The 24694-nt window shown below is 61.8% G+C and overlaps 1 protein-coding gene across 1 annotated transcript in view; it reads right to left on the bottom strand.

The window, feature by feature from the left end:
* GRID2IP (Grid2 interacting protein) overlaps positions 1–24694 on the bottom strand; it is a 38332-nt gene that overhangs the window by 5328 nt on the left and 8310 nt on the right. Inside the window, exons 3-19 of the mRNA XM_059862082.1 lie at positions 19593–19844; positions 17631–17716; positions 17189–17258; positions 15932–16026; positions 14388–14571; positions 12330–12523; positions 10629–10727; positions 8810–9027; positions 8054–8197; positions 7473–7772; positions 6416–6829; positions 5442–5529; positions 4429–4506; positions 3093–3289; positions 1932–2087; positions 1404–1490; positions 823–952 (exon numbers count right to left, since the gene is read on the bottom strand). Coding sequence (XP_059718065.1) covers positions 823–952; positions 1404–1490; positions 1932–2087; positions 3093–3289; positions 4429–4506; positions 5442–5529; positions 6416–6829; positions 7473–7772; positions 8054–8197; positions 8810–9027; positions 10629–10727; positions 12330–12523; positions 14388–14571; positions 15932–16026; positions 17189–17258; positions 17631–17716; positions 19593–19844 — 2792 coding nt within the window. The remainder of the gene's footprint in view (positions 1–822; positions 953–1403; positions 1491–1931; positions 2088–3092; positions 3290–4428; positions 4507–5441; positions 5530–6415; positions 6830–7472; positions 7773–8053; positions 8198–8809; positions 9028–10628; positions 10728–12329; positions 12524–14387; positions 14572–15931; positions 16027–17188; positions 17259–17630; positions 17717–19592; positions 19845–24694) is intronic.

The following is a 24694-nucleotide window of genomic DNA, read 5'->3' as shown; positions in this document are numbered from 1 at the left end:
GCCCCTTCCCAGCTCCCTCAGGGATTCTCCAGCCCCTTCCCAGCTCCCTCAGGGATTCTCCAGCCCCTTCCCAGCTCCCTCAGGGATTCTCCAGCCCCTTCCCAGCTCCCTCAGGGATTCTCCAGCCCCTTCCCAGCCCCGTTCCCTTCCCTGGCATGCTCCAGCCCCTCCATGTCCCTGTTGTGAGGGCCCAGAGCTGCCCCAGCACTGGAGGCTGCCCGGCAGTGCCAGCCCAGGGACGGGCACTGCCCTGCTCCTGGGTCACACCTGCCAGCCTCTTGTGACACCCCCAGCTCCAGAGGATGGAGAACAGCCCCAGCATGTGTGTGATGGGTTTTCATTGCTGAAAACTGAGCTAGAGGGTCCTCATTCAAGGTGACCCAGCTGTGACTGAACTGAGACCCCTCCCCAAGGTCCTGCAGCACAGGTGACAGTGGCAGTGCAGTGCTGGCACCTGCAGCAGCACCTGCACACCTGGGTGGAGGCTGGGGCACACCATCTCCTGGCACTTCCTCTGCCTGCCCTGCACCTCCAGGATGCCTCTGAAGCTGGGAATGACAGTCTCAAGGCAGAAGGGAGCTCCAGGGCAGGGGACAGAGCCTCGCCCAGGCACTGCCACGTGCAGCAGTGTGGGGTGGGTGACACCTCACTGTCACTGAGCTGGCCCTTCCTAGGCTCTCCTCCTGCTCAGGACCTTTGCTCACTTGCTCAGGCTCCCATCCTGCCCCTGCCAGGCTGTGCAGCTCCAGGCTGAGCCCGGGCTCACCCCCAGCCCAGAGGCAGTGCAAGGACACCGGGGCTTGCAGCCCACCTCTCCTTTACCTTTGGCAGCAAGTGGCACCGTGGGAAGGTCCTTGGCAAAGCCCAGGAGCTCTGGGAAGTGTTGGCTGAGGGATTTGGCAAGAATGTGCAGGAAGGTGGATTTCCCATCCACAGTCTTGGTCGTGTTCAGCTGCAGCAAAGCAGAAGGAGTGAGGATCCCCCTGCAGAGGGAGCAGGGCTCACACACCCTGGGTGGCTGCTCCTGGCTCAGCCCCACTGCCAGGGTTAAACTGCACATTTCATGTCTGCAGACATTCAGTGTTGACAGAGGAGGGCTCTGGGGATGCCCCTCCTGCAGGGCAGGGCTGTGCCCTGTCCCCACCCCTCAGCAGTCCCACTGCAGCCCCTGTGGGGTCAGCACCTCTCCCACCCACACCTGGGCCCTGGCCAGCCCCAGCTGGGCAGGATTCCCACCTAAAGCCCCAGAGCCACAGCAGAGCCTCTCTGAAGTCCCCCTGGGGATCAACCCAGCCCCCTGCAGCCTCCCTGGCACCCAGGGCCTCCTTTGAGAGCAGCTCTGTGGGCACAGGGAGCTCCCAGCTCGCTGTGCCCTGCCCCAGGAGCGAGCCTGCTCCCCTCACCTCGGTGAGGAAGTTGATTTTAAAGCCTGTTGTTTTGCTGGTCTTGGGCTGCCCGTTGTTCAGGTAGTTTCCCATGGCCAGCACGAACTGCAAAGGGGAGAGCAGGGGATGAGGGGCTGCTCACCTCCCACCCCTGTGTCCTCCCGTCTCCCAGGACTCTGAATCCCTGTTCCCCACCCCCTCCTGTGCAGGTGAACACTGTCCCCAGGGGGGTCACTGGCCAGGAGGAGTGACCTGAGGAGTGAAACTGAGGAGTTTCATCACCCACCTGCAAACGCCTCTGAGCACACAGCGACCTCATTTGTCCCACCTGCTTTTTTTTTTTTTAAAGCAAACCCAAATGAATTAACAGCAATTTGGGACAGCTCATCTGAGGAGGGTCACAGAGGACCTGCAGTGGAATTTGTTCTGTCTCTGCCAGGCACAGCCCAACCCAGGATCCCAAAAACACCTCCTTGGGGGGAAGGGCAGTGTGGGGGTGCACAGGGACCAGTGGTGACTGTCACAAGGAGAAGGGACCACTCTGACCTCCAGGATCTTTGCCAGCTTCTTGCTGCTTTTCAGCTCCAGGGAGGCCTTGCAAATGCACTCATAGCTGGCTTTGATCTCCTCGGTCTTCTCCTGCAGGGTGGTCTTGAAGTGCAGGCTGCGCAGGCGGATCTTGTACTCGGGCACCGACAGCATCTGGGCAAAGGAGGGCAGGGTCACCATGGGTAGGGTCACCATGGGCAGGGCAGGGTCACCATGGGCAGGGTCACCATGGGCAGGGCAGGGTCACCATGGGCAGGGCCACCATGGGCAGGGTCACCATGGGCAGGGCCACCATGGGCAGGGCAGGGTCACCATGGGCAGGGCAGGGTCACCATGGGCAGGGTCACCATGGGCAGGGCCACCATGGGCAGGGTCACCATGGGCAGGACCACCATGGGCAGGGTCACCATGGGCAGGGCCACCATGGGCAGGGTCACCATGGGCAGGGCAGGGCCACCATGGGCAGGGCCACCATGGGCAGGGTCACCATGGGCAGGGTCACCATGGGCAGGGCCACCATGGGCAGGGCCACCATGGGCACGGCCACCATGGGCACGGCCACCATGGGCAGGGCAGTGCCACCATCTGCAGTACCACACCCCCCACCCCCCTGCTGCCCTGGGCATGCAGCAGGAACTGCAGGTGGCACAGGGAGTGGCTGGGTGGGTGTGCTGCCACAGGATGGGCACTTCCACACCAACACCCACGGGTGAAGTAGGTGTGGAAGTGCCCATCCTGAGGGGTCTGGTTGATGCCAGACCCCTCAGGCATCAACCAGGCATCACCCCCACGTCCCAGTGCCACCAGCCCCAGGTGTGAGTGTGCTGCTGGCAGGGACGGGCACACACAGCCCCAGGTGTGAGTGTGCTGGGGCACACACAGCCACCCCCAGGTGTGAGTGTGCTGCTGGCAGGGACAGGCACACACAGCCCCAGGTGTGAGTGTGCTGCTGGCAGGGACGGGCACACACAGCCCCAGGTGTGAGTGTGCTGCTGGCAGGGACAGGCACACACAGCCCCAGGTGTGAGTGTGCTGCTGGCAGGACAGGCACACACAGCCACCCCCAGGTGTGAGTGTGCTGCTGGCAGGGACGGGCACACACAGCCCCAGGTGTGAGTGTGCTGGGGCACACACAGCCACCCCCAGGTGCCCGGGCACCTGCAGCACGAACTGGTCGGGCTCGCTGAGCTTGCCGGGGCTCTCCTTGTAGCTCTGGAAGCGCTGCACCTCCTCCCCGTCCGGGGCGTAGAGCAGGAGCTGCTTGATGTGGGAGGGCTCCAGGCGATCCGTCTCCATCGTCATCAGGATCTGCCGCAGCTCCACGTGCGACAGCTTCAGGTGGGCGATCAGGATGGCTGCGGAGGGAGGCACGGCGCTGTCACTGGGGGGAAGGAGGGGACACCGGGGGTGTGGCAGTGCTGGGGACACACTGCCCGGCAGGACAGAGGGACACACTGCCCTGAAGGACAGAGGGACACACTGCCCGGCAGGAACAGAGGGACACACTGCCCTGAAGGACAGGGGGACACACTGCCCGGCAGGACAGAGGGACACACTGCCCTGAAGGACAGGGGGACACACTGCCCTGAAGGACAGAGGGACACACTGCCCGGCAGGACAGAGGGACACACTGCCCAGCCCGACAGGGGGACACACTGCCCTGAAGGACAGAGGGACACACTGCCCTGAAGGACAGAGGGACACACTGCCCAGCCCGACAGGGGGACACACTGCCCTGAAGGAACAGGGGGACACACTGCCCTGAAGGACAGAGGGACACACTGCCCTGCAGGAACAGGGGGACACACTGCCCGGCAGGACAGAGGGACACACTGCCCTGAAGGACAGAGGGACACACTGCCCTGCAGGAACAGGGGGACACACTGCCCTGAAGGACAGAGGGACACGCTGCCCGGCAGGACAGAGGGACAGGACTGGGACAGGAGTGGGACATCAACGTCCCCACGGAGTGAGACCCGTGCAGGTGCCCAGGCAGGCACAGCCTGGCACAGGGAGGGCTGTCCCCTCCCTGGGACCTGCAGGGACAGCATGGGGACCCACGGGTGGCTCTGGTCCTGCAGTCCCCCAGGACACCACGTGCACCTCACTGCCACCCCGGGCTGGGCTGCCCCGGGAGCGACCCTGCTCCCCCAGCCCCCAGGGCCAGGGGGATCCCTGGCAGGGTCCCACCGAGCCCTCCCACCCTCCTCCCGACCAGAATCACATCCTGGAGAGGCAGCACCGCCCCTCCACTGCCCGGCTTCCTGCGGGCTCTGCCCTCCCCAGGGCCACCAGGCACATCCCATCTCCCTCCTTCCCCAGGAGTTCCCTCCTTCCCCAAGAGTTCCCTCCTTCCCCTGCTCCAGGCTGCAGGAAGAGTCCAGTCCATCCCAGCTGAGCTGTGCCCATGGGATTGAGCTCGTGCTCCTTCCCTTTACCTTTCCAGTTCTCTACATCCCACCTGTGGGCCCCTTTTGGGGGTACCTTCACTTACATGTGTTGTAGGCCTTTTTGTGGGACAAAATTTCAACCACGTCTTTCTTTTTAAAGTTTTCAGGCATGAGAGTTGGCTCTGGAAGGGAAACTGAAAGATTTAATCATGGGTAAGGACAGGCTCAGGCGGCTCCAGGGGGAAGAAAATGTCCTGCAAACAGTGAAACCATGAATGAGAGGGAGGAGGACGGATGCTTTGCACACAGCAATGGCTCCAGGAATCCTTGAATTCTGCAATTCAAAGATCTCCCCAATGGAGGACTCAGCTGGAGCTGAAAAAGGTAAAAGGAGAGGTGAAACACACACAAATCCCAGACTGCTCAGAAACATCCTACAAACAGTGTCCCCTGAGATGAGTCCCATTTCATCCCACTGCCAACTGGGCACCCTGGCCCTTGCAGGACACCTCAGACATCCCACCTGCCTCGCTGGAATGCCTCCCACAGGACCACCACCACTCCACACCCCCAGCCTGGACCCCCCCGGGTCTTGTGGCACCCAAAACCTCCTCTGGGTGAGGATCCCAGTGGGGCTGTGGGACACCCCAGCTGGGAGTGATGGGAGCTGCACAGGCACAGGGCCCCAGAGCCATCGCAGCTCCTGGGGGACACCCACTGATGATTTGCATAAAGAGTGAAGTGCTGCTGGCAGTGATCTCTCTGGACACAGGAATGTTTTCACGGCTTTTTCAGCATTTCCAGAGCTCTCAAGCACTGGAGCTGCAATTGGTGAAAGCCCCAAGCTGGCTTTCAGTGCCCAATGAAATGTGGAGAGAAAAGAGACCATGGCAGCAGAGATAATTAAGGGAGATAACGAAACCATGTCCACCTTAATGATCCACTGTGCCACCAGCCAAAAATCCTGAGGATGAACAAATTCATGCCACGGGTGATGTCACAGACAGGCATTGCCGTGCTGCCCGTGGAGCCCCAGCTCCTCCCAGCTCCTCCCAGTCCCTCCCAGCTGGCACCAGTCTCCGCTGGTCCCAGGATTGTTCTGGGGCTCAGTACTTACTCGTGGGCTTCTGAGTCCCAAAGTGCAGCTCCAGGTCGAGGTATTTGACCATATCACTCAGCTTGTCGTAATCCGAGTCTTCCCCGAGCTGTGGGGAGGAGGAGTCAGGAGCTGTGCTGGCCCGGGGACAGCCCCACAGTGCCACCTGTGCTGGCACATGCCCTGTCCCCACGCTCAGCTCTGTGTGCCCAGAAGAAGCCAGGACAGGCTGGTGGCACCTCCTGTGACTGGAGGCTCAGCCCCTGCTCTGCAGGTTCATTCAGCTCCTGACACAGCTGAAATCCTACAGAGCACCTCTGGCTTCACTTGCTCCTTGCACAGGATCCCCCAACGAAGGATAAAATGGGAATTCCAGGAGCTTCAGGGGTTTTTCTGTGTGGATTTTTCCAGGATATTCCTTCCTGGAGTGCTGGGGAGAGGGACCTGCAGGGTTTCAGGGCCTGTGGGACCGAAGATGATGCCACAGCTCCCCTCTGGCTGCTCAGGGCACGGGGAATAGGGCATGGCCTGAACACCGGGAGAGACCAGAGGCTGGGAGTTAAACCCCGGCAAGGGACGGGATCCCCCTCAGAGTTCTGCATCACCTCATGGCCCCGATGCCAAAGGATTGTCCTGTCTTGTCTCACCCCTCACCTCTGCTGTCCCCTCCACTGTGCTGCCCTCTCTGGGCTCTCCCATCTCTCTGCTCCACCCATCCCCATCCTTTCCCACTGAAACCCCCCCACAGCTGCAGAACACATCTGGAGGCAGCTCCCGGCTGTGGCAACCCCTCAGGGCAGGGAAGTGCTCCCCAGGACGCTGCAGACAAAACCAGCAGCTCAGAGCCTTCCCAGAGCCTCTCCCCAGCCCAGCAGTTTGGTCCAAACAGCCGAAGGACGCACGGGAGCCCTGCAGAGCCTCAGCACAGGTCACTGCTCCCCAGGGCACGGCTGGGACCCCCTGGACCTCACCCCCTCCCCTCTCCCGGGCCATACCTGCCCCCAGATGGTGCCCTCCGAGTTCTCCACCTGCTCCCAGCGCAGCCTCTTGACGCTCATGTGGTTGGAGTCGCTGCGGCGGTGCAGCAGCCCGCGGTGCAGGGCGGGGGCGCAGGGCACGGGCGGCGGCGGGGGCGGCGGGGGCGGCGGCGGGACGGGGTGCAGGTGGCTCACCAGGGACTTGGGGGCGGGGGCCACGCTGCCCTTGGTGGCCTCGGCCTTGGCGGGGCCGCCCTGGGGGTCGTGGAACTGCAGGGGGGGCGGCGGGGGCGGGGGGCTGAGCGGAGGAGGGGGGATGTGGTCCGAGAGCGTGGAGTAGGTCAGGGAGCTGCCCTCGTCGCTGCTGCTGATGTACTCGCTGCTGCTGACATCGTTGGTGACGTAGCTGCCCTGGTCATCCTGGAAACTCATCTGGGGGCGCACAGAGCAGAGGCTGAAGGTGGCATCTCGTCCTCCAGCCACCATCCTCCTCATCCTCATCCTCCATCCTCTTCATCCTCCATCCACAACCTCCATCCTCTTCATCCTCCATCCATATCTTCCATCCTCCTCATCCTCCACCCACCATCCTCCATCCTCCTCATCTTCCATCCACATCCTCTATCCTCATCATCTTCCATCCTCATCCTCCATCCTCCTTGTCCTTCAATCACCATCCTCTTCATCCTCCATCCACAACCTCCATCTTCCTCATCCTCCATCCACATCCTCCATCCTCCACCCACCATCCTCCTCATCCTCCATCCACATCCTTCATCCTCCTCGTCCTTCACCCACCATCCTCCTCATCTTCCATCCACAACCTCCATCTTCCTCATCCTCCATCCACATCCTCTATCCTCCTCATCCTCCATCCATCCACCCACCATCCTCCATCCTCCTCATCCTCCACCCACACCCATCCCTCCATCCCTCCCTCCATCCCCACCCCCCGCTGTGTCCTGCCCCTCGTGCCACCTGCAGAGCCCAGGACGTGTCCCCTGAGCCCTCACACGGGTGTCTCCATGCCCGGGACACCACAGCCGGTGCTCTGGCGAGCCCGTGCCACGCTCACCTCCTCGTAGTCATTCTCAGGGGTGAGGAACTCATCCACGATGGTGACCCGGTGTCCCAGCTGCTCGCTGAGGGCGTCCAGGAAGCGGTCGGTGTCGCGGCTGCGCGGGGGCCGGGAGAAGGTGAAGAGCTTCTTGCGTCGCGACAGCGGCGAGTACTGGCGGTGCTTGGGCGACGGGGCCGGGCTGCTGTCCAGGCTGACGTAGGGGTTGGACTCGGTGCTGCACGGCGAGGCCACGCTGCTGTGCAGCCGGTAGTAGCAGGGCTGGCTCGCCAGCTCGCTCGGCCACGCCAGCCCCGGCTTGCGGCCACCTGCGGGACAGAGCCCGGGAGAGCTGCGTGGGTGTCCTGCAGCTCCCTGGGCGAGGGGGGAGAGGAAGGGAAAGGGGAAAGGGAAGAAGAGGGAAAGGGAAGGATCTTGCCAGGTGTGCTCCCATGGGATGCACCACCCCACACACAGCACTGCCCTCCACCAGCCGGAGCTCTGCAGAGCCAGCCCCGCACAACCATCGCTGCTGCCTTGTGAAACAGCACCAAGGGGACGCTGCCTTGTCCCCCACCCGCCTGGCCAGCACCACCCACCGTGCCCTGAGGTCCCCCGGAGGTACCTGCAGCGTGGGGCAGCTCGGGGGCGGGGGGTGAGGTCCTGTGCAGGGCAGCGCTGCCCGCCTTGCCGGCAAAGCCCCCGATCAGGCGGTTCTCCAGCTCTGCGTACACAGCTGACATCTGGGGGAGGACACAGAGCTGCTGCCATGGCCAGGGCCTGGGGAGCCCCAGAGACATGCCCCACAGAGCTGCCATGTCCTGGGGACAGGACAGTCCCCACAGACCCGGCTGCTCAGAGCAGCTGTGGTGTCCCTGGATCCCTGGCAGTGTCCCAGGCCAGGCTGGACAGGGCTGGGAGCAGCCTGGGACAGTGGGAGGTGTCCCTGCCATGGCAGGGGTGGCACTGCGTGGGCTGAGAGGTCCCTTCCAACCCAAACCTTTCTGGGACTCTCTGGCCCATCAGTACCACCTCTTAGTCCATAAAGGGGGGCTTCACCCCAGCCCAGGCTGCTCAGCCCTGTCTGAGCCCCCCCAAGAGCCTCTCACTGATGAGGCTGCAGGATGACTCGGGCAGACATCAGCCTCATTAAAGGTGACTAATTGCCCTGGGAGCTGACCTCAGAGAGGGGCAGGGACACCCTCAGCCCCTGCAGGTATTCACCCACAGACACACCATTCCCTTCTTCCTGCTGCCCTGTGCTCACAGCAAAGGACCCAGACTGCCTTCCTGTGGCCACACCACCCCACACACGTGGGCAGAGCCCCGCAGAGGTGTCCCCTGCCCCAGCACACCATTTTGGGGTTGGGTGTCTCCGGGAGGGACGTGCCATCTCCTGCCTGTCTCTCTCCAGGGATCAGGCGAACGGGGACCTCCACGGTGTCACTGCCTGCAGGAGGGAGAGACAAACCAGTCACTGCTCTGTCTGTGCCCCAGCCCCACAGCCCTGGCCCACACGGGGCCCTGTCTCCTGCTGGGACCCAGAGTGACCTCCCTGCCCCAGCTCCCAGCTCTGGGGGTCCTGAGGGAGCAGGGCAGGGTGGGTTTGAGGTCAGCAGACAGTTCCAAGCTGCTCTGCTCTTCCCTCGGGGCAGCTGAGGACAGGGCTGCTCCCCACAGCTGAACAACATCTGCCCAGACACAGCTCCCCTGCAGCACACAGCTGTCAGCTGCTCTCTGGGCTCTAATCCCCACCAGAAGAGCTCCTCGGAGCCAGGTCAGAGGATCTTCTTCCCCTGGGAAGTGTCTCAGAGCCCCCTGAGAGCTGAGGGACACCACATGGCCAGGAGGTCCTCAGGGGGGTCATGGTCAGGAGCACAGGTCAAGGGCCCTTCAGCATCAGCCAGGAGAGATGGAACAGGCAGGTCTGTGTGCCCTGAAGGGAGGCAGGGCTGGTGCCACCAAGGGGCTTTGTCACAGTCTCAACTGACCCATGATCTCCTTCCTCACATGGATCTCACAAGTGGGGTTTTCCCTGTTAATTGGAAGGACTCTGAGGATGCTCAGAGGGAAGCCATAAATTTTTACCCCCAGAAGGGCAGGGGGGGCCCAGGCCAGCAGGAGCAGTTCACAGCTGAGTAATGGAAATAACATTCAGCCTTAAGATCAAGTGGTGTCTTATTGAACTGGTTCTTTCACTATGGAATTGCTGTCCCTGGAGGAGTCCATGGATGTGGCACTCAGTGCTCTGGGCTGGGTGACAAGGTGGGGATCAGCCACAGGCTGGACTCGATGACCTTGGAGGGCTTTTCCAACCTCAGTGATTCTGTCATTCTATAATTCTGTGATTCTGTTTCTGAAAACATGGATTTCCAGCCAATGCCACTGCTGGCTCTACTCTGACCTCCCTCCACCTTTGCCTCCATCTTTTCCCATTGTTCACGCTTAGGAATCTCTCAGGAATTTGTCTTGGGGCAGAGCAGGACACAGCAGGCACAACCCCCATGTCCCAGCCCCACTCACCCACCTGCTGCCCCCTCCTCAGGGTAGGGAATCCAGCCCCACTCACCCACCTGCTGCCCCCTCCCCAGAGCAGGGGGTCCAGCCCCACTCACCCACCTGCTGCCCCCTCCCCAGGATGGGGAATCCAGCCCCACTCACCCACCTGCTGCCCCCTCCTCAGGACGGGGGGTCCAGCCCCACTCACCCACCTGCTGCCCCCTCCTCAGGACAGGGGGAATCCAGCCCCACTCACCCACCTGCTGCCCCCTCCTCAGGACAGGGGGAATCCAGCCCCACTCACCCACCTGCTGCCCCCTCCCCAGGGCAGGGAATCCAGCCCCACTCACCCACCTGCTGCCCCCTCCCCAGAGCAGGGGGTCCAGCCCCACTCACCCACCTGCTGCCCCCTCCCCAGGACAGGGGTCCAGCCCCTCTCACCCACCTGCTGCCCCCTCCCCAGAGCAGGGGGTCCAGCCCCACTCACCCACCTGCTGCCCCCTCCCCAGAGCAGGGGATCCAGCCCCACTCACCCACCTGCTGCCCCCTCCCCAGAGCAGGGGGTCCAGCCCCTCTCAACCACCTGCTGCCCCCTCCTCAGGACAGGGAATCCAGCCCCACTCACCCACCTGCTGCCCCCTCCTCAGGACAGGGGATCCAGCCCCTCTCACCCACCTGCTGCCCCCTCCTCGGGGCGGGGGGTCCTGAGGCTGCCCCGGCACAGGGAGGCCCCTCGCACGGAGCTGCGGTACCGATCCTCAGCCTCTGCCTCGGCTGCAGAGGAAACACCTCCGTGAGGCACAGGCAGACCCCACTGCTCCTCACCCTGCACAGGTACCCCCAGAGCCCCCCAGAGCCCCCCAGGGCCGTGGAACCCACAGCAGCTGCCATTCCCAGCTGCCATTCCCAGGTAGCTGCTGGCTCCATGCCCAGGAGCTGAGCAGGTTCCAGGTGCTCCTGCCAGCACAGGGCAGGGATGGATGCTCAGGGATAGGACATCCAGCCCCTTTTTCCAGCAGGATTGCCATCCACCAGCTCATGGCCCACATGGAACTCCAGCCCTGCACTGGGCCGGTCCCAGGAAACTCTTTCTGCCCCCAAGGGAAAAGGAGGAAGAGGGGCCAGCCCTGGAATGCTGCCTGCAAGGAGCACATGGCCCATGCACTGTCCATGTGCAGCTCAGGGTGGCTCACGGGATGGAGGGATGGAGCATCCAGCCCTGAGGCACCCAGCAGACCAGCACTGGGACATGGGAGATCACCCAGTTTGGCAGCCATGGGAAGGACTGGCCCAAATCCAGAGATCTCTGGCCATGGTGCTGCCAGGCACAGACACAGAACAGACCAGAACAACCAAAACTCTCCTGCTCAGAGACTGCCCCATTCACCTGAGACACTGAGAGGAGCCAGGGACCAGCCTGGAGCTGGGAACAGCAGCCTGGGACAGGGAGATCTGCTCCGTGCTTCCCTCCTCCCCTGGCTGGGGATTCCTGCTCTGCATTCCTGGAATGCAGCTGTGAACTCCCCACTAATGACAGGCCATGAATTCCTGGGAATCCACAGCCCATGGCTGAGCTGTGATCCTGCACACACAAAGCAGAGGTGGCTGAGTGCAAACCCAGCCAGCAGATCCGGGGTGCATGGAGCACAGGATCCCGTGCACAGCAGGGAGGATTTGCACCAGGACTTGGAGCTCTTCTGCTTCCTGCTGAAGTCTCTGGGTTCCTGCAGGACTGCCAAAGTCCTCCTAAAGTCTCTGGGCTCCTGCAGGACTGCCAAAGTCCTCCTAAAGTCTCTGGGTTCCTGCAGGACTGCCAAAGTCCTGCTGAAGTCTCTGGGTTCCTGCAGGACTGCCAAAGTCCTGCTGAAGTCTCTGGGCTCCTGCAAAGCCTCTCCTCAAACACTGCTTCTACCTTTGCTGAGTCTAAAATTAACACATCTGTGTGAGCAGCTGAGAACAGGGAAATTGGAAGCAATTAAGAGTGCAAATGCACAGATTAGGACATTTCACTTCAAACCTGCTCTCCCCGTGCACTGCTGGCTTTGTGCTGCCACAGAGCCAGGTGAGGGTGATGGTGAGGGGGACCAGGGACAAGGGGGATCACCAACTGCCTCTGTGTCTTCGTGGGAGAGCAGCAGCACCTCTTCCAACCAGGGGTGTTTTTGTGACATCCCAAGGGACGCCGTGTCACCCTTATTTCACCTCCCTGGTCTGAATGCTGCCCTTACAGCAGCTGCTCCCTTCCTGGACTTCCTCACCTCTAACCACCTGAGCAGCTTCCAGAAGCCCCCAGAGTCACCCTCTCAGGTGCCATCTCTCCTCTGCATCCAAAACTGCACCAGCACAAGGGACTGAGCTCCCAGCACCCGTCAGGACACGGCGTGTCCGTCCTGGAGCAAGGGGGCTCCCTCTCACCTGCCAAGGCCTTGTACCCCAGAAACCTGTCAAGCTTTTGCTGGCAGTGCTCCTGCTCCTCGTAGCTCAGCAGCTGGTAGATAAACTGCCAGAGGACTTGCTTGGCTGGGGTGTCCAGCACCGGGTACACATCCACAATGAGAGTGTCAATGGTCCTGCAAAACAGGAGAGGGCTGGGCAGTGACAGTGTCAATGGTCCTAAAAAACAGGAGAGGGCAGTGACAGTGTCAATGGTCCTGTGAAACAGGAGAGGGCAGTGACAGTGTCAGTGTTCTGTAAAACAGGAGAGGGCAGTGACAGTGTCAATGGTCCTAAAACACAGGAGAGGGCTGGGCAGTGACAGTGTCAATGGTCCTGCAAAACAGGAGAGGGCAGTGACAGTGTCAATGGTCCTAAAACACAGGAGAGGGCAGTGACAGTGTCAATGGTCCTAAAAAACAGGAGAGGGCAGTGACAGTGTCAATGGTCCTGCAAAACAGGAGAGGGCTGGGCAGTGAGGATGTCCCTCTGGCACTGCCCCTCCTGCTCCCCAGCCTCCCCTCTCAGGGACTGCTTCCTTCACTGCAGAGCTGCAGTGATTCAAAACCACCTGGGGACATGGCCAGTGCTGGCCTCAGCAGTGCTGGGGAAGGGCTGGACTCGCTGGTCTCAGAGGGCTTTTCCAGCCTCCATGATTTGATGAGTAAGAGGGGTGGGGGAGCACCAGAGAGCAGAGAGAAGCCCTGGAAAGACTGGAATTTCAGCCAGCTGCAGGTGCACAGGCTGAGGGAGAAATGCACTGGGGAGGGTGGCTGGGCTGGCAGCTCCTGGGGCCAAAGGCTCCATCTGATTTTGGTGTGCAGAGCAGGGAAAAGGGCTGTTGGGAACAGCTGAGCACCCCACCCCATGAGGATAGAACAGCCTGCAACAGGATGAAATTCTGCCCTGGTACAGGTGCCCAGAGCAGCTGGGGCTGCCCCTGGGTCCCTGGCAGTGCCCCAGGCCAGGCTGGATGGGGCTGGGAGCACCCTGGGACAGTGGGGGTGTCCCTGCCATGGCAGGGGTGGCACTGGGTGGGATTTAGGGTCCCTTCTAACCCAAATCATTCCACGATTCTGTGACAACCTCTGATAAAGCACTGCTGGAAGCCCAAGCAAGGGCAGGAAAGGAGGTCACTGATGGGATCTGGAGAGTGCCAGGGGATGTGGCTGGATCCCTGCACAGGGCAGGGGGGACGTGCTCCATGGCAGGACCAGGGCTCTGCCAGCCTCAGCCACTCCCCTGCAGCCACCAGGGAATGCTGCAGCCAGGGTTCTGGGAAGAGTGAGGAGACAAGGCTGGAACGTGGAGAGATTTACTGGCAGAGGTGGAACAGGATCTGCAGCTGTCAGGGACAGCCAGGCTGCGAGGCAGCCTGCACTGGGGGATAAGGGATAAAAGGTGAGCAGCTTAACCTAGAGGAACCAAAACCTGAAGGATCTGCCCTGTCCCCAGGCAGGACACCTGGGCTGAGCTGAGCTGGTGCACACCTGGCTGGGGAAGCTGCAGAGCACAGGGACAGCAGAGCTCCTGTGCCAGCCTGCCAGGCCAGGTGTGCCCTGCCTGACAGCCACCCTGGCACTGCTCCGGGGCAGTGCCAGGGGAGGGGTCTCAGCTCCTGGGCAGTGCCAGGGGAGGGGTCCCAGCTCTGGGGCAGTGCCAGGGGAGGGGTCCCAGCTCCAGGGCAGTGCCAGGGGAGGGGTCCCAGCTCTGGGGCAGTGCCAGGGGAGGGGTCCCAGCTCCGGGGCAGTGCCAGGGGAGGGGTCCCAGCTCCGGGGCAGTGCCAGGGGAGGGGTCCCAGCTCCGGGGCAGTGCCAGGGGAGGGGTCCCAGCTCCAGGGCAGTGCCAGGGGAGGGGTCCCAGCTCTGGGGCAGTGCCAGGGGAGGGGTCCCAGCTCTGGGGCAGTGCCAGGGGAGGGGTCCCAGCTCTGGGGCAGTGCCAGGGGAGGGGTCCCAGCTCTGGGGCAGTGCCAGGGGAGGGGTCCCAGCTGGCAGGAGTTACCGGTGGTGGAAGAAGCCCTCCAGGGCCTTGCAGACGGTGAAACGCTCGGGGGGGGTCAGCAGGTGCTCCAGCTGCTGTGTGAACGTCCTCCCCTGGATCTTGATGCTAGAGGGGAGAATCTCTGCAACCCACTGCAGGGAGGTGAGGGCTGAGGAGCTGCTCGGGGACTCAGCAGAGTCAGAGTCTGCAAAATAAATATTCCATCTTTCCTTGGCTTCTTTGGAGGGCAGTGGAGCAGTGTGGGGGCCACTGGCGGCGTGCTTGGAAGTAGGTCAGGTTGGATGGGCTCTGGAACAGCCTGGTCTGGTGGAAGGTATCCCTGCCCAAGGCAGAGGGGTGAAATGAGATCATCTTTAAGGTCCCTTGCAATCCAAACCATCCCAGGCTGCTGGGGCTCTGTGAGTGCACCTGCAAAGGAGCTGGGCATCCCAGGACGTGGGGCTGAGGGGAGTGCAGTGCTGCTCCAGAGGGAACAGCCAGGCCTGGCTCCCAGCTCTGGGCATTTGGGAGCAGCACCCCAGCAGCACAGGGACCCTCCAGCCTCCACAGGGCTTGGGGACCACGCTGTGCCCAGGAGATCCTGCCCTCCACGGGCACCCTGCGCTGCCCCAGGCACGCTGAGCTCTCTTCAGGCACTGATCCCTGCAGCAGGATCACAACCCTGCAGCAGGATCACAACCCTGCACAGCTCACAACCCTGCAGCAGGATCACAACCCTGCAGCAGGATAACAACCCTGCAGCAGGATAACAACCCTGCAGCAGGACAACAACCCTGCACAGCTCACAACCCTGCAGCAGGATAACAGCCCTGCAGCAGGATCACAACCCTGCAGCAGGATAACAGCCCTGCAGCAGGATAACAGCCCTGCAGCAGGATAACAGCCCTGCAGCAGGATCACAACCCTGCAGCAGGATAACAGCCCTGCAGCAGGATCACAACCCTGCAGCAGGATAACAGCCCTGCAGCAGGATCACAACCCTGCACAGCTCACAACCCTGCAGCAGGATCACAACCCTGCAGCAGGATCACAACCCTGCAGCAGGATCACAACCCTGCAGCAGGACAACAACCCTGCAGCAGGATCACAACCCTGCACAGCTCACGACCCTGCAGCAGGATCACAACCCTGCACAGCTCACAACTCTGCAGCAGGATCACAACCCTGCACAGCTCACAACTCTGCAGCAGGATCACAACCCTGCACAGCTCACAACTCTGCAGCAGGATCACAACCCTGCACAGCTCAGCCCTGAGCCACGGCGTTGGGTTACTGCAGACAAGGACAGCCACACTGCACAGGAAGGACACTGCAAGGGACACCAGGCACAGCCACAGCAGGATGAGCCCTCCTGGAGAGCAGCCAAGCCTGGGATCCAGCCTGATCCCACCGTGCAAGGACCACGTGCCCCGGGGAGAGGAGCATCCCCAGGCAGCATGTCACACCTGCTCAGCCCACGGAGGCCCCAGCAATTCCCTCCTGCCCCAGGAACGGGGGAGCTGCGTGGGCTGGCTGCCCTCCAGAGCCTCCCCCTGCACTCTTACCGTGGGAGAAGCTGACGATGCCCTCTTCCACCACCAAGGTGGGCATGGCCCCGCTGCCCTGCAGCATCGACACCACCTTGTCATGGGAGCAGTTCCTGCAGGCACAGAGAGCCCGTCAGAGCTGCTCCAGCCCCGGGGCAGCAGGGAGCTGGCAGCTGCCCTCCTCTGCCTTGGGAAAGCCTCCTGGTGCTGCTCAGAGCCAGAGGGGTTTGGGCCCCTCTGTGATTCCCTGGATTCTCTCCATCTTTGCTCGGTTTTCCCTGTGCTGCACAGGGAGGAGCCCCCGAGGGAGAGCCTGGATCCTGCCCCACGAGTGGGCACCAAGGAACAACCATGGCAATGCCTGTGCCCACCCTGAGGAGTGCCAGGGCACAGGAAGGCAGAGTTAAGCTACACCCAGACCCAGAAAATGAGTTTTCCTTTAAATAACACAGCGCTGCAGGTCTGTCCTCGCCTGCCCTAATTCTGCACGAAAAGAAAAGGCAAGGTGAATATAAAGTGTAATTTTGTAGGTGAAAAAATCTCGGGATGCCCTTGGAGAAGGGTATGGGCCAGGCTGGGACAATGCCTGCCAAAACCAGGGCTCAGAGGACAATCCTCAGCCCGGTCTCGTTTTCCTGGCAGTGCTGCATCAGCCAAGAGTTCGCTGGATCAGCTGAAACGTGAGAACCTGAGCCCTGACAGAAGCAGCATCGCTTTAACCTTTAAATATTCATCACTCTCTCTTGTCCTGTAGCCTCCTCTAACCCTTTGCTCTTGGTTTTTATGCAGAAAGACACACCCAAGGACACAGCATGGGTGAGGGGCACGAGTCCCTCTGGTCCCACTGCTTTGGTGCACAAACAACACACAGAATTTACTTCTGGGTACAAGTGGGATTCCCACCTGGCTTTAAGCCTGTGGTCCCCTCGTGGGAGTGATTCCTGGGCTGGATGGGGCTCTGCTGCTCTCCAAAGCAGAACCTCAGGGGTTTAACACCTGCAGATTAACTCAGAGTGCCTGAACCTGGGGTCTGAGGGTGGGCTGCAGTCAGAACCCAGGCCATATAAACTGTCCTGCACAGAGAATGAGCAGGGCTGGAGAAAATGCTCCTCTTAGAGCCAGGTTTTGTACAGCAGCACTAAAGGAGCTGTCCCCAGGTGTCCCCTCAGGGCAAACTCCAGCAGCACACAGAGACCAGGGCCAGCAGCTCCCCCTGCCCAAAGTGAGCCCAGGTGTGCTCAGCCCCTGGCCCTGGGTGCCCTGCACAGCTCCTACCTCATGTCCAGGCCGTTGAGGAACAGGATCCTGTCTCCAGCCTTGAGGGCAGCCTTCTCTGCCGGGCTCCCTGCAGGCACAAAGGGGCTTCAGCTGCAGCACCTCTGCCTGGGAGGGGCGTCAGGGACACCCCCAGGCAGGGCACCCCTGCACCTGGCTTATCTGGGGGGGCTGGGACCCTTCACCCAGCTGGGGGCAGCCCCCAGCCTGCACTGGGAGCACTGGTGGCATTTCTGGAAGGTCACTGAACGCATTTCCCACTTCTCACGAGGAGAGGATAAAGCCAAACTAATTTGTACCAAAGATGTTCATTATCCCAAAGGAAAAACCCCATCACCGAGCCTTGGGAAAGCCCCTTTGGCTCTTTCCTAGCAAACAGCCCTTCACATTTCGAGCTCAGAGCAGAGGTGAGTCCGTGATGCCCCAGATCTCAGGTTCCTACCTGGCAGGACAGACTCGATCCACACCGGGGCATGGCCGCGCAGCGTGAAGCCAAAGCTCCTGTTGCCTTTATAAACTCGCACGGTTCTGGGGGTGACAAAGGCAAATGGGGTGTCAGAGTACAAGATCCAGCCCTTGTTTCCCTCCCCAGCCCCTCCAAAGCCCGTCAGCCCTGGTTCTCCTGAGTGCTCAAGTCCCCAGCACTCTCAGTGTCCCCACGAGGTCCCCTTTGATACCAAAGGGTCTTCCAAATGTGGTTTCCAAGTGCAATATGGGATAAACAGATAGATTTAAAGAATAATGATATGTATAAAAGCTAGAAATCATCTGGCTCCAACCCCCCACGGCAGAGAGTTGGAATTGGATGATCTTTAAGGGCTCTTCCAACCCAAACCAGTCCGTGATCCTTTATTACAGAGAATTAGAGAGACAGTGGGGTTCAGGGAGCAAAGGTCTCCTAGGCTGATGAGAGAGGAATTAAATTCCTCTAGGAAATTTTGGAAGGAGCATTAGGAAATCTCCCTGCTGGGAGGCTGATTGGAGCTGGGAGCTGCTCCTGCAGGGACCTGGGGGAAGGCAGCATTGCTGAGATCATTTCCAACCAGCGGGGCCCTGTGCTGGCAGGGAGGGACCCTGGGCTGGGAGTGCATTTGGACAAGCCACAGGGAAGATCAGCCTGGCAGGGGGGTGGGCAGGAGCCTGGACCCCCCTGCTCTCCTGCTGGCTGGCTGGGGCAGGGTCTGCAGGCAGCAGGGAGCTCCCTGCCCTCGGGGCACTGTGGTCTGGCCATCTGGGCACGGGAGGGAAGGGAGGGAAGTGGGTTAATCCCTGTGCTCGGGGATTGTCCTGCCTGCCTCCCACAGCCTGGCACCCAGACACCTGCTGGGGCAGGGCAGGGCCGGGCAGGAGCACCAGGGGATGCTAGGGTTGGAAAAGACCTTTCAGGTTATGAGATCCACCTGCCAAGCCAGCACCACCCCGTGCTCAGCACTGACCCATGTCCTCGAGTGCCACATTCCCCATCTCCCCACCACTGCCCTGTGACAGTGCCTGACAGCCCTTGCTCTGAAGGAATTTTCCCTGACACCCCAACTAAACCTCCCCAGCTGCAACTTGAGGCCACTTCCTCTCATCCTGTCACTTGTTACCTGGGAAAAGAGATCAACCCCAACCTGGCTGCATCCTCCTTTCAGCCTTCTCTGTGCCCTGAATCCTGCTGGCACAGCCGGGCACCCCAAATCCTGCTGGCACACCCAGGTGCCCCAAATCCTGCTGGCACAGCCGGGCACCCCAAATCCTGCTGGCACAGCCGAGCACCCCAAATCCTGCTGTCACAGCCGGGCAATCCAAATCCTGCTGGCACAGCCGGGCACCCCAAATCCTGCTGGCACAGCCGGGCACCCCAAATCCTGCTGGCACAGCCGGGTGCCCCAAATCCTGCTGGCACTCCTGGGCGCCCCAAATCCTGCTGGCACAACCGAACACCCCAAATCCTGCTGGCACACCTGGGCACCCCAAATCCTGCTGGCACACCTGGGCACCCCAAATCCTGCTGGCACAACCGTGCACCCCAAATCCTGCTGGCACAGCCGGGCGCCCCAAATCCTGCTGGCACAGCCGGGCGCCCCAAATCCTGGTGGCACAGCTGGGCGCCCCAAATCCTGCTGGCACTCCTGGGCTCCCCAAATCCTGCTGGCACAGCCGGGCGCCCCAAATCCTGCTGGCCCAGCCTGCATCCCACCCAGGGAGGAGCAGACATCCCCTCTCAGCCTGCAAGTGCCACCCCAGCTCCTCAAACAGCCCGTCCATCCACCCTGCAGAGCTGAGGGGACACAGAGGGTGTCCCGGAGCTGGGACAAGGGGCACAAAGCCGCCCAGCCTTGCGGAGGGAGGGATCCTCGTTCATCCCGGTCCCAGGAGAGCCGCACCCCGAGCGCCCCTCCCGAACCCAGCGGGGCGGTACCTGCGGGCAGCCCCCGAGGCCACGTTGCTGCTGACGAGCGAGGTGGTTTTGCGGAGGCTCTTGCTGAGCTCCTCGTGGCTGCGGGGCACGGAGCTGGCGCGGGTGGACACGAGCAGCCGCTCCTGCTGGTCCTCGCTGCGGCTGCGGCGCAGGCGGTTGCCGTGCTCGCTCTTGGAGCGGCACAGCTTGCTGATGAGGCTCTGCGACACCACCTCGTCAAAGCGCTGCCGGTGCTTCTTGGGGATGAAAATCCTGCGGGAGGGAGGGGAGTGAGGAGCGGGGCCCCGGCAGGTGTGGCACAGAGCTGCGGGTCCGGGCAGCCCTGGAAGGGAAAGAGCTGAACTCCTCGTGTGAGCCTGGCCTCAGTCCTCCCAGAGCTGAGAATGCCGGGGCTGGGGACACCGAGGGGGCTGGGGACACCGAGGGGGCTGGGGACACCGAGGGGGCTGGGGACACCGAGGACACCACCTGCATCTCTTCCCCCATCCCATGCAGAGCTCAGCTGGAGCGATGATGTTGGAACCTTCCTCCAGACCTGCCTCTTCTGGGACCCCCAAAACGCTGCCCCCCATCTCCTGCCCCAGACTCTGCTCTCCTGGGCTGCAGCCTTGAACAGTCCCACATTCCAGCTCCCTCCACAGCCAGGCAGGAGCCTCGTGGCCCTTGGGAGATGACGGTGCTGCAGGGACAGGCACGGTGATGCCACAGGCAAGGGGACAAGGGGACAGCCCTGGAACTCGCTCTATTTCGGGTCACCTCCCCTCTGCCTGGTGGGAGCAGCCAAGTGGCCCTCGTGCCCCTGCAGGGACCCCCGGGACACTCAGAGGATGCACGGGGAGTGCACAGCGGGATCCCAGCAGGGAGGAGGAGGCACCGCTCCCACCTGGGCCGGGGCGAGCTCCAGAACCCCGGCAGACACTTCATCTTCTCCTTTTCCTTCTGCCTCACAGCAGGCAGACCCCGGCACCTGCTCACCTTCCCCTGCCCTCCGCTCGCACATTTAGGGGCTTCAGGAGGAGCTGGCATCTCCGAGTGTTTCTATAGCAACCCTGCAGCTGCAGCTCGTTTCCACAAAACCGTCCCGGGAGGTTCGGCAGCGCCGCTTCGTTAGCGCCCGGCACCTCGCGGGGTGTGAGAGAGAGCGCGGCCGGCGCGATCGCAGCCCCGGGGGTGTGAGCACACCCCGGCTGCCTGGCGACCACGTGTCCCACCAGAGCAGGAACTGGGCCAAACTGGTGCCACAGGACCCAGAGAAGCTGCTCCGAGGGGCAGCACCCGGGATGCAGCTGGGGCTGGCAGGGGATCCCACAGGGCTCCCTCGGGCAGCTGCACTAAGGGAACACAAAACCCTGGGTGGAGACAGAGGAGGAGAGGCTCAAACCCCAAACCTACCGGGACCAGCACATCTCTGTTTCCCCCAGCCAAAGGCAGAACTCAAAACAAGAGCTGGTGCAGAAGACAGACCACAAGGCACCCAAAGCTGGCAGATGCTCACGCAGAGAATCTGGTGACAATTTAAAACAAGCAACACATTGGTGCAACTCACAGCTGATTTGGGATTAAGCAGCAACTAGGAAAGAGGGAAATTTTGCTAATAAATAGTTCACCCTGTAGGACAGGGGAGGATGTGGATCCCCCAAGCCTCTGCTCCGGGCTGGGCACCCACCAGGGAGAAGTCCAGGTTCCTCACAGGCAGAATGAGCACAACCCCATTTAATTGGCCAAATTATATCTGCTCATTCCAGCGGAGCTGTCCCACTTTGCACGAGCCTCTGCTTCAGCACTGGGCTGAGGAGCTCAGCCCCAGCCCAGGACCTGGCACTGGCTCTGCCCCAGGACTGGCTCAGAGCTGGGGCACAGCAGGGCCCAGACAGGAGAGACCCGACTGACTGCTACAAACAGTGCCACCAAAGCAGGCAGAACCATTTCTGTTCCTGTTCCTGCAGTGTCCTGCCATCCCCCAGGACAAACCTGCCTCTGTGCACTGCCATGGCACCAAGGAGCAGTGCCCAGCTGGGGTTTCCCTCTCCCAGCAAATCCCACCGGGATTCACGGAGCAGGGATGTGCCCACCCTGCCTGTGGAGGTCAGGCGGGGGCAGGGTGCTACAGTGCTGGCCTCGTGCCTTCTGCTGCCTCTTCCTCCTCCTCCTCGGGTGCTCCAGGTCAGCCCTAGCTGTTTCCTGTAGGACAGGGATGGGAAAGGCACCCCCATCCCTGAGCCCTGTGCCCGCTCCCATGCCCGGTGCCACTGAGCCCCGGGGCACCAGCCCTGCTCTGCAGCTGCTTCTGCACTCACTTGGGAGAAGTCAGTCTGCTCAAAGACACGGATGTGAATTCAGGACGTTTTCCAGGCCAGGAAAAGTCCCAGATGCTCCAGGCTGCTTCACCTTCACCCCACCCCCAAAGCAGCCCGGCCAGGATGGTGGCAGAGTGCCACCGTGCCTGTCCCCTGCCCTCGGCTCCCGGGCTCCCTTTGGCGTGTCTGGCACCTCTCAGCCTGTGCCACAGTCCCACCCCACAGCTGCCAGGTGGGTCACTGCTCACCCAGCACCGGGCAGACAGTCCCGTTCCTGCAGCCCGCCCTCGCTGGGAGCCGCCTGCCCCATTCCCAGCCAGCCCCTGTGCCACACGCACATGTCCTGCGAGGGACACCGAGCTGCCCCGGCCAGTCCCACCCGGGATGGCGATGCTGGGGCTCAGCGGGACAGGACGTGACCCCGGGAGGGCAGCAGGGCCGGGGCCGGTGGAGCTGCCACAAGTTTGCTAAGCCAGGGGAGCGAAGGACAGCGAGCCTCGCTCCATCACAGCCCCAGCCCCTCGTCCTCATCCCCCCGGGCTGGCCTGCAGGCCTGGAGACAGAGCAGCCCCACTCGGGCTCTTCCCAGCGCTCCCACCCCAGCTCCCATCCCAGCTTCGCCCGACTCCCCCGGCAGCCGGTGGCAGGGCTGTCCCGGGGACACAGCGGGGTCCCCCAGCCCCGAGAGGCAGCCGAGCCATCCCAGGGACGCCCGTGGGGCACCAGGCTCTGCCAGCACCCGCACGGGCGGGCAGCGGAGCGGGGACACGTACCGAAAATGCCGGGAGAAACTCCGGTCCTTTCCCATTTGTCGGGGTGCGGCGGGAACAAAAGGGAGATGCTTCAGATCCTCATGCAGCTGAGCCTCGGGCTCGGCTCACGCCCACGATGCCAGCCGGTGCCGCCCCGCGTGTGGCACCCCCGCCGTGCCCGGGGAGCGCGGCCAGACGGGCCCGGGCACCGGCACCGGCACCTGGCACCGGCACGCTGCCAGCCCCAGGGGCGGCTCCAGCATCGGCCGAGAGCCCCCCTGGCCTCTGCCGGGCTCCTGCCCTGGCTGCCCTGCTCAGCCCCGGCTCGCAGCCGCCAGCCCTCCCTCTCTCCCTCTCTCCCTCTCCCCAAAAAGTGCAGGCGCTGTGGTTTGCAGCTGGAACGATCTCGTCGTTCCTCAGAAAGGAGGGCACGGCTCGGCGCCGAACTCCGGGGGGATGCCTCCCTGGTGCTAATTAGTTGACTTCTCAAGTGCTTGTGTTTAAATTACGTGCTGCAGGAAGGGGTGAGAAACCTTAAAGGCAAACGGCACCAGGGGTGCGGGCTTTGGGCGGGGAGGTGGAGCTGCCAGGCTGGACCAGGACCAGGAGCAGGACCAGGATCAGAGTCATGGGCCCAAAGCCTCACACGGAGCACCCTTTACCCCCAGGGTAACACAGCAGTGCCCTTCAGTAGGAACAAAAGAGAAAACCCTGATTTAATTTAAATAGCGCACATCACTGGTGTTTGATGAAGAGGATGTGAGGCTTCCCAGAGCGGCCAACATCACACACAATCCCCAGGTAGCAGCAAAGGAAGGAGAAATGAAAAGTGTACGGTTTAGCCCCAAAACAACCAGCAAAGACCTGACCTTGAGTTTGTCAGTTGTGCAGAAAAACACGTCCCAGAGTGGATTAAAACACGGAGCTACACTTGGATTATGTCTGAACTGGGCTGTGGAAACCACTACCAGTCCTGAAAAACCCTGCTGGTCCGGCCAAATTCTAAAATCCAGGAGAGAAAACTCTTGCAGGCTTTACCCCCAGATCAGGAATTCTGCTTATGAACCCCAAATTCCCAAACCTCATGTCCCCGTGTGTGTGGGACAGGGGGATGAGGAGCCTCCAGACCCTGGTGCAGGAGCAGAACTCTCTCCAGCACGGAGCTGTGACTCCATTCCCGTTCTCCCCGTGCTGGGAGGCTCCACAATCCCTCATTTGGCCGCAGGTGCTCTGCAGATGGGACCATTGTCACCAGTTACCAGGAGTGCAGGTGCTTTTCTGCCTGGCAGTGCGGGCAGGCCGGGAGGCAGGGGCTGAGCAAGGGGCTGGGAGCCCCTCACAGCCCTTCCCGGCCACCCCGGTGGCCCTGGGGACAGCCCAGGACCCCCTGTCTGGAGAGGGTCACCCTCCTGACACATCCCTGCTCCAGCTCCAGCAACGATCCATCAGAGTCCCCGGGGCAGAGTCCCTGCCCCCTGTGCCTGGCTGGGGGTCCCCTTCCCCATCAGCACCCGAGGGTGCCCTCAGCTGTCCCCAATCCAGTGTCCCTGTGCCCAAACCACGCTGTGCACCACGACCTGCTGGCTTTGTCCTTGCCCTGGCAGGGACAGGCGGTCCCACAGCTCCGGGGACACGGAGACCTTCAAAGAGACCCCTAGAAACGCTTTTCCTGCAGCTCCAGGCTGCTTTCCCTGGTTTCTTTAAGGCACTGGAAAACTCATCCTGAGTAACCACTTCCCAAAATAAAAGTTGGGACTCCAGCAGGGTGCAGGCGGGCCAGGCTGATCCCATCTGCATCCCAGCCGGAGTCTGATTTGCCAAAGGAATTTAATCTCCTATCAGGAGATTTCCCACCGAGGCATTTTGGTCATGACCTATTTGAACTCCGCCAATAAAAAAGGAACTCGCTCCCAATTGTCTCACTGCTGGCACGTTTTGTTCCCTGCCGCCCTAATTCCCCTTTTTTTGGGCAGTTGAGCATATGCTGGGCCATCAGATTAGGGATTTCTTTCTTAATGGAAGCGAACAAGAGCTGCTTTTCCTCCATCACCAC

The sequence above is a fragment of the Haemorhous mexicanus genome, chromosome 17, assembly GCF_027477595.1.
Source record: "Haemorhous mexicanus isolate bHaeMex1 chromosome 17, bHaeMex1.pri, whole genome shotgun sequence".
Classification (NCBI taxonomy): domain Eukaryota; kingdom Metazoa; phylum Chordata; class Aves; order Passeriformes; family Fringillidae; genus Haemorhous; species Haemorhous mexicanus.
The sequence above is the reverse complement of the archived record's forward strand: the minus strand, read 5'-3'. Positions and strand labels throughout refer to the sequence as shown.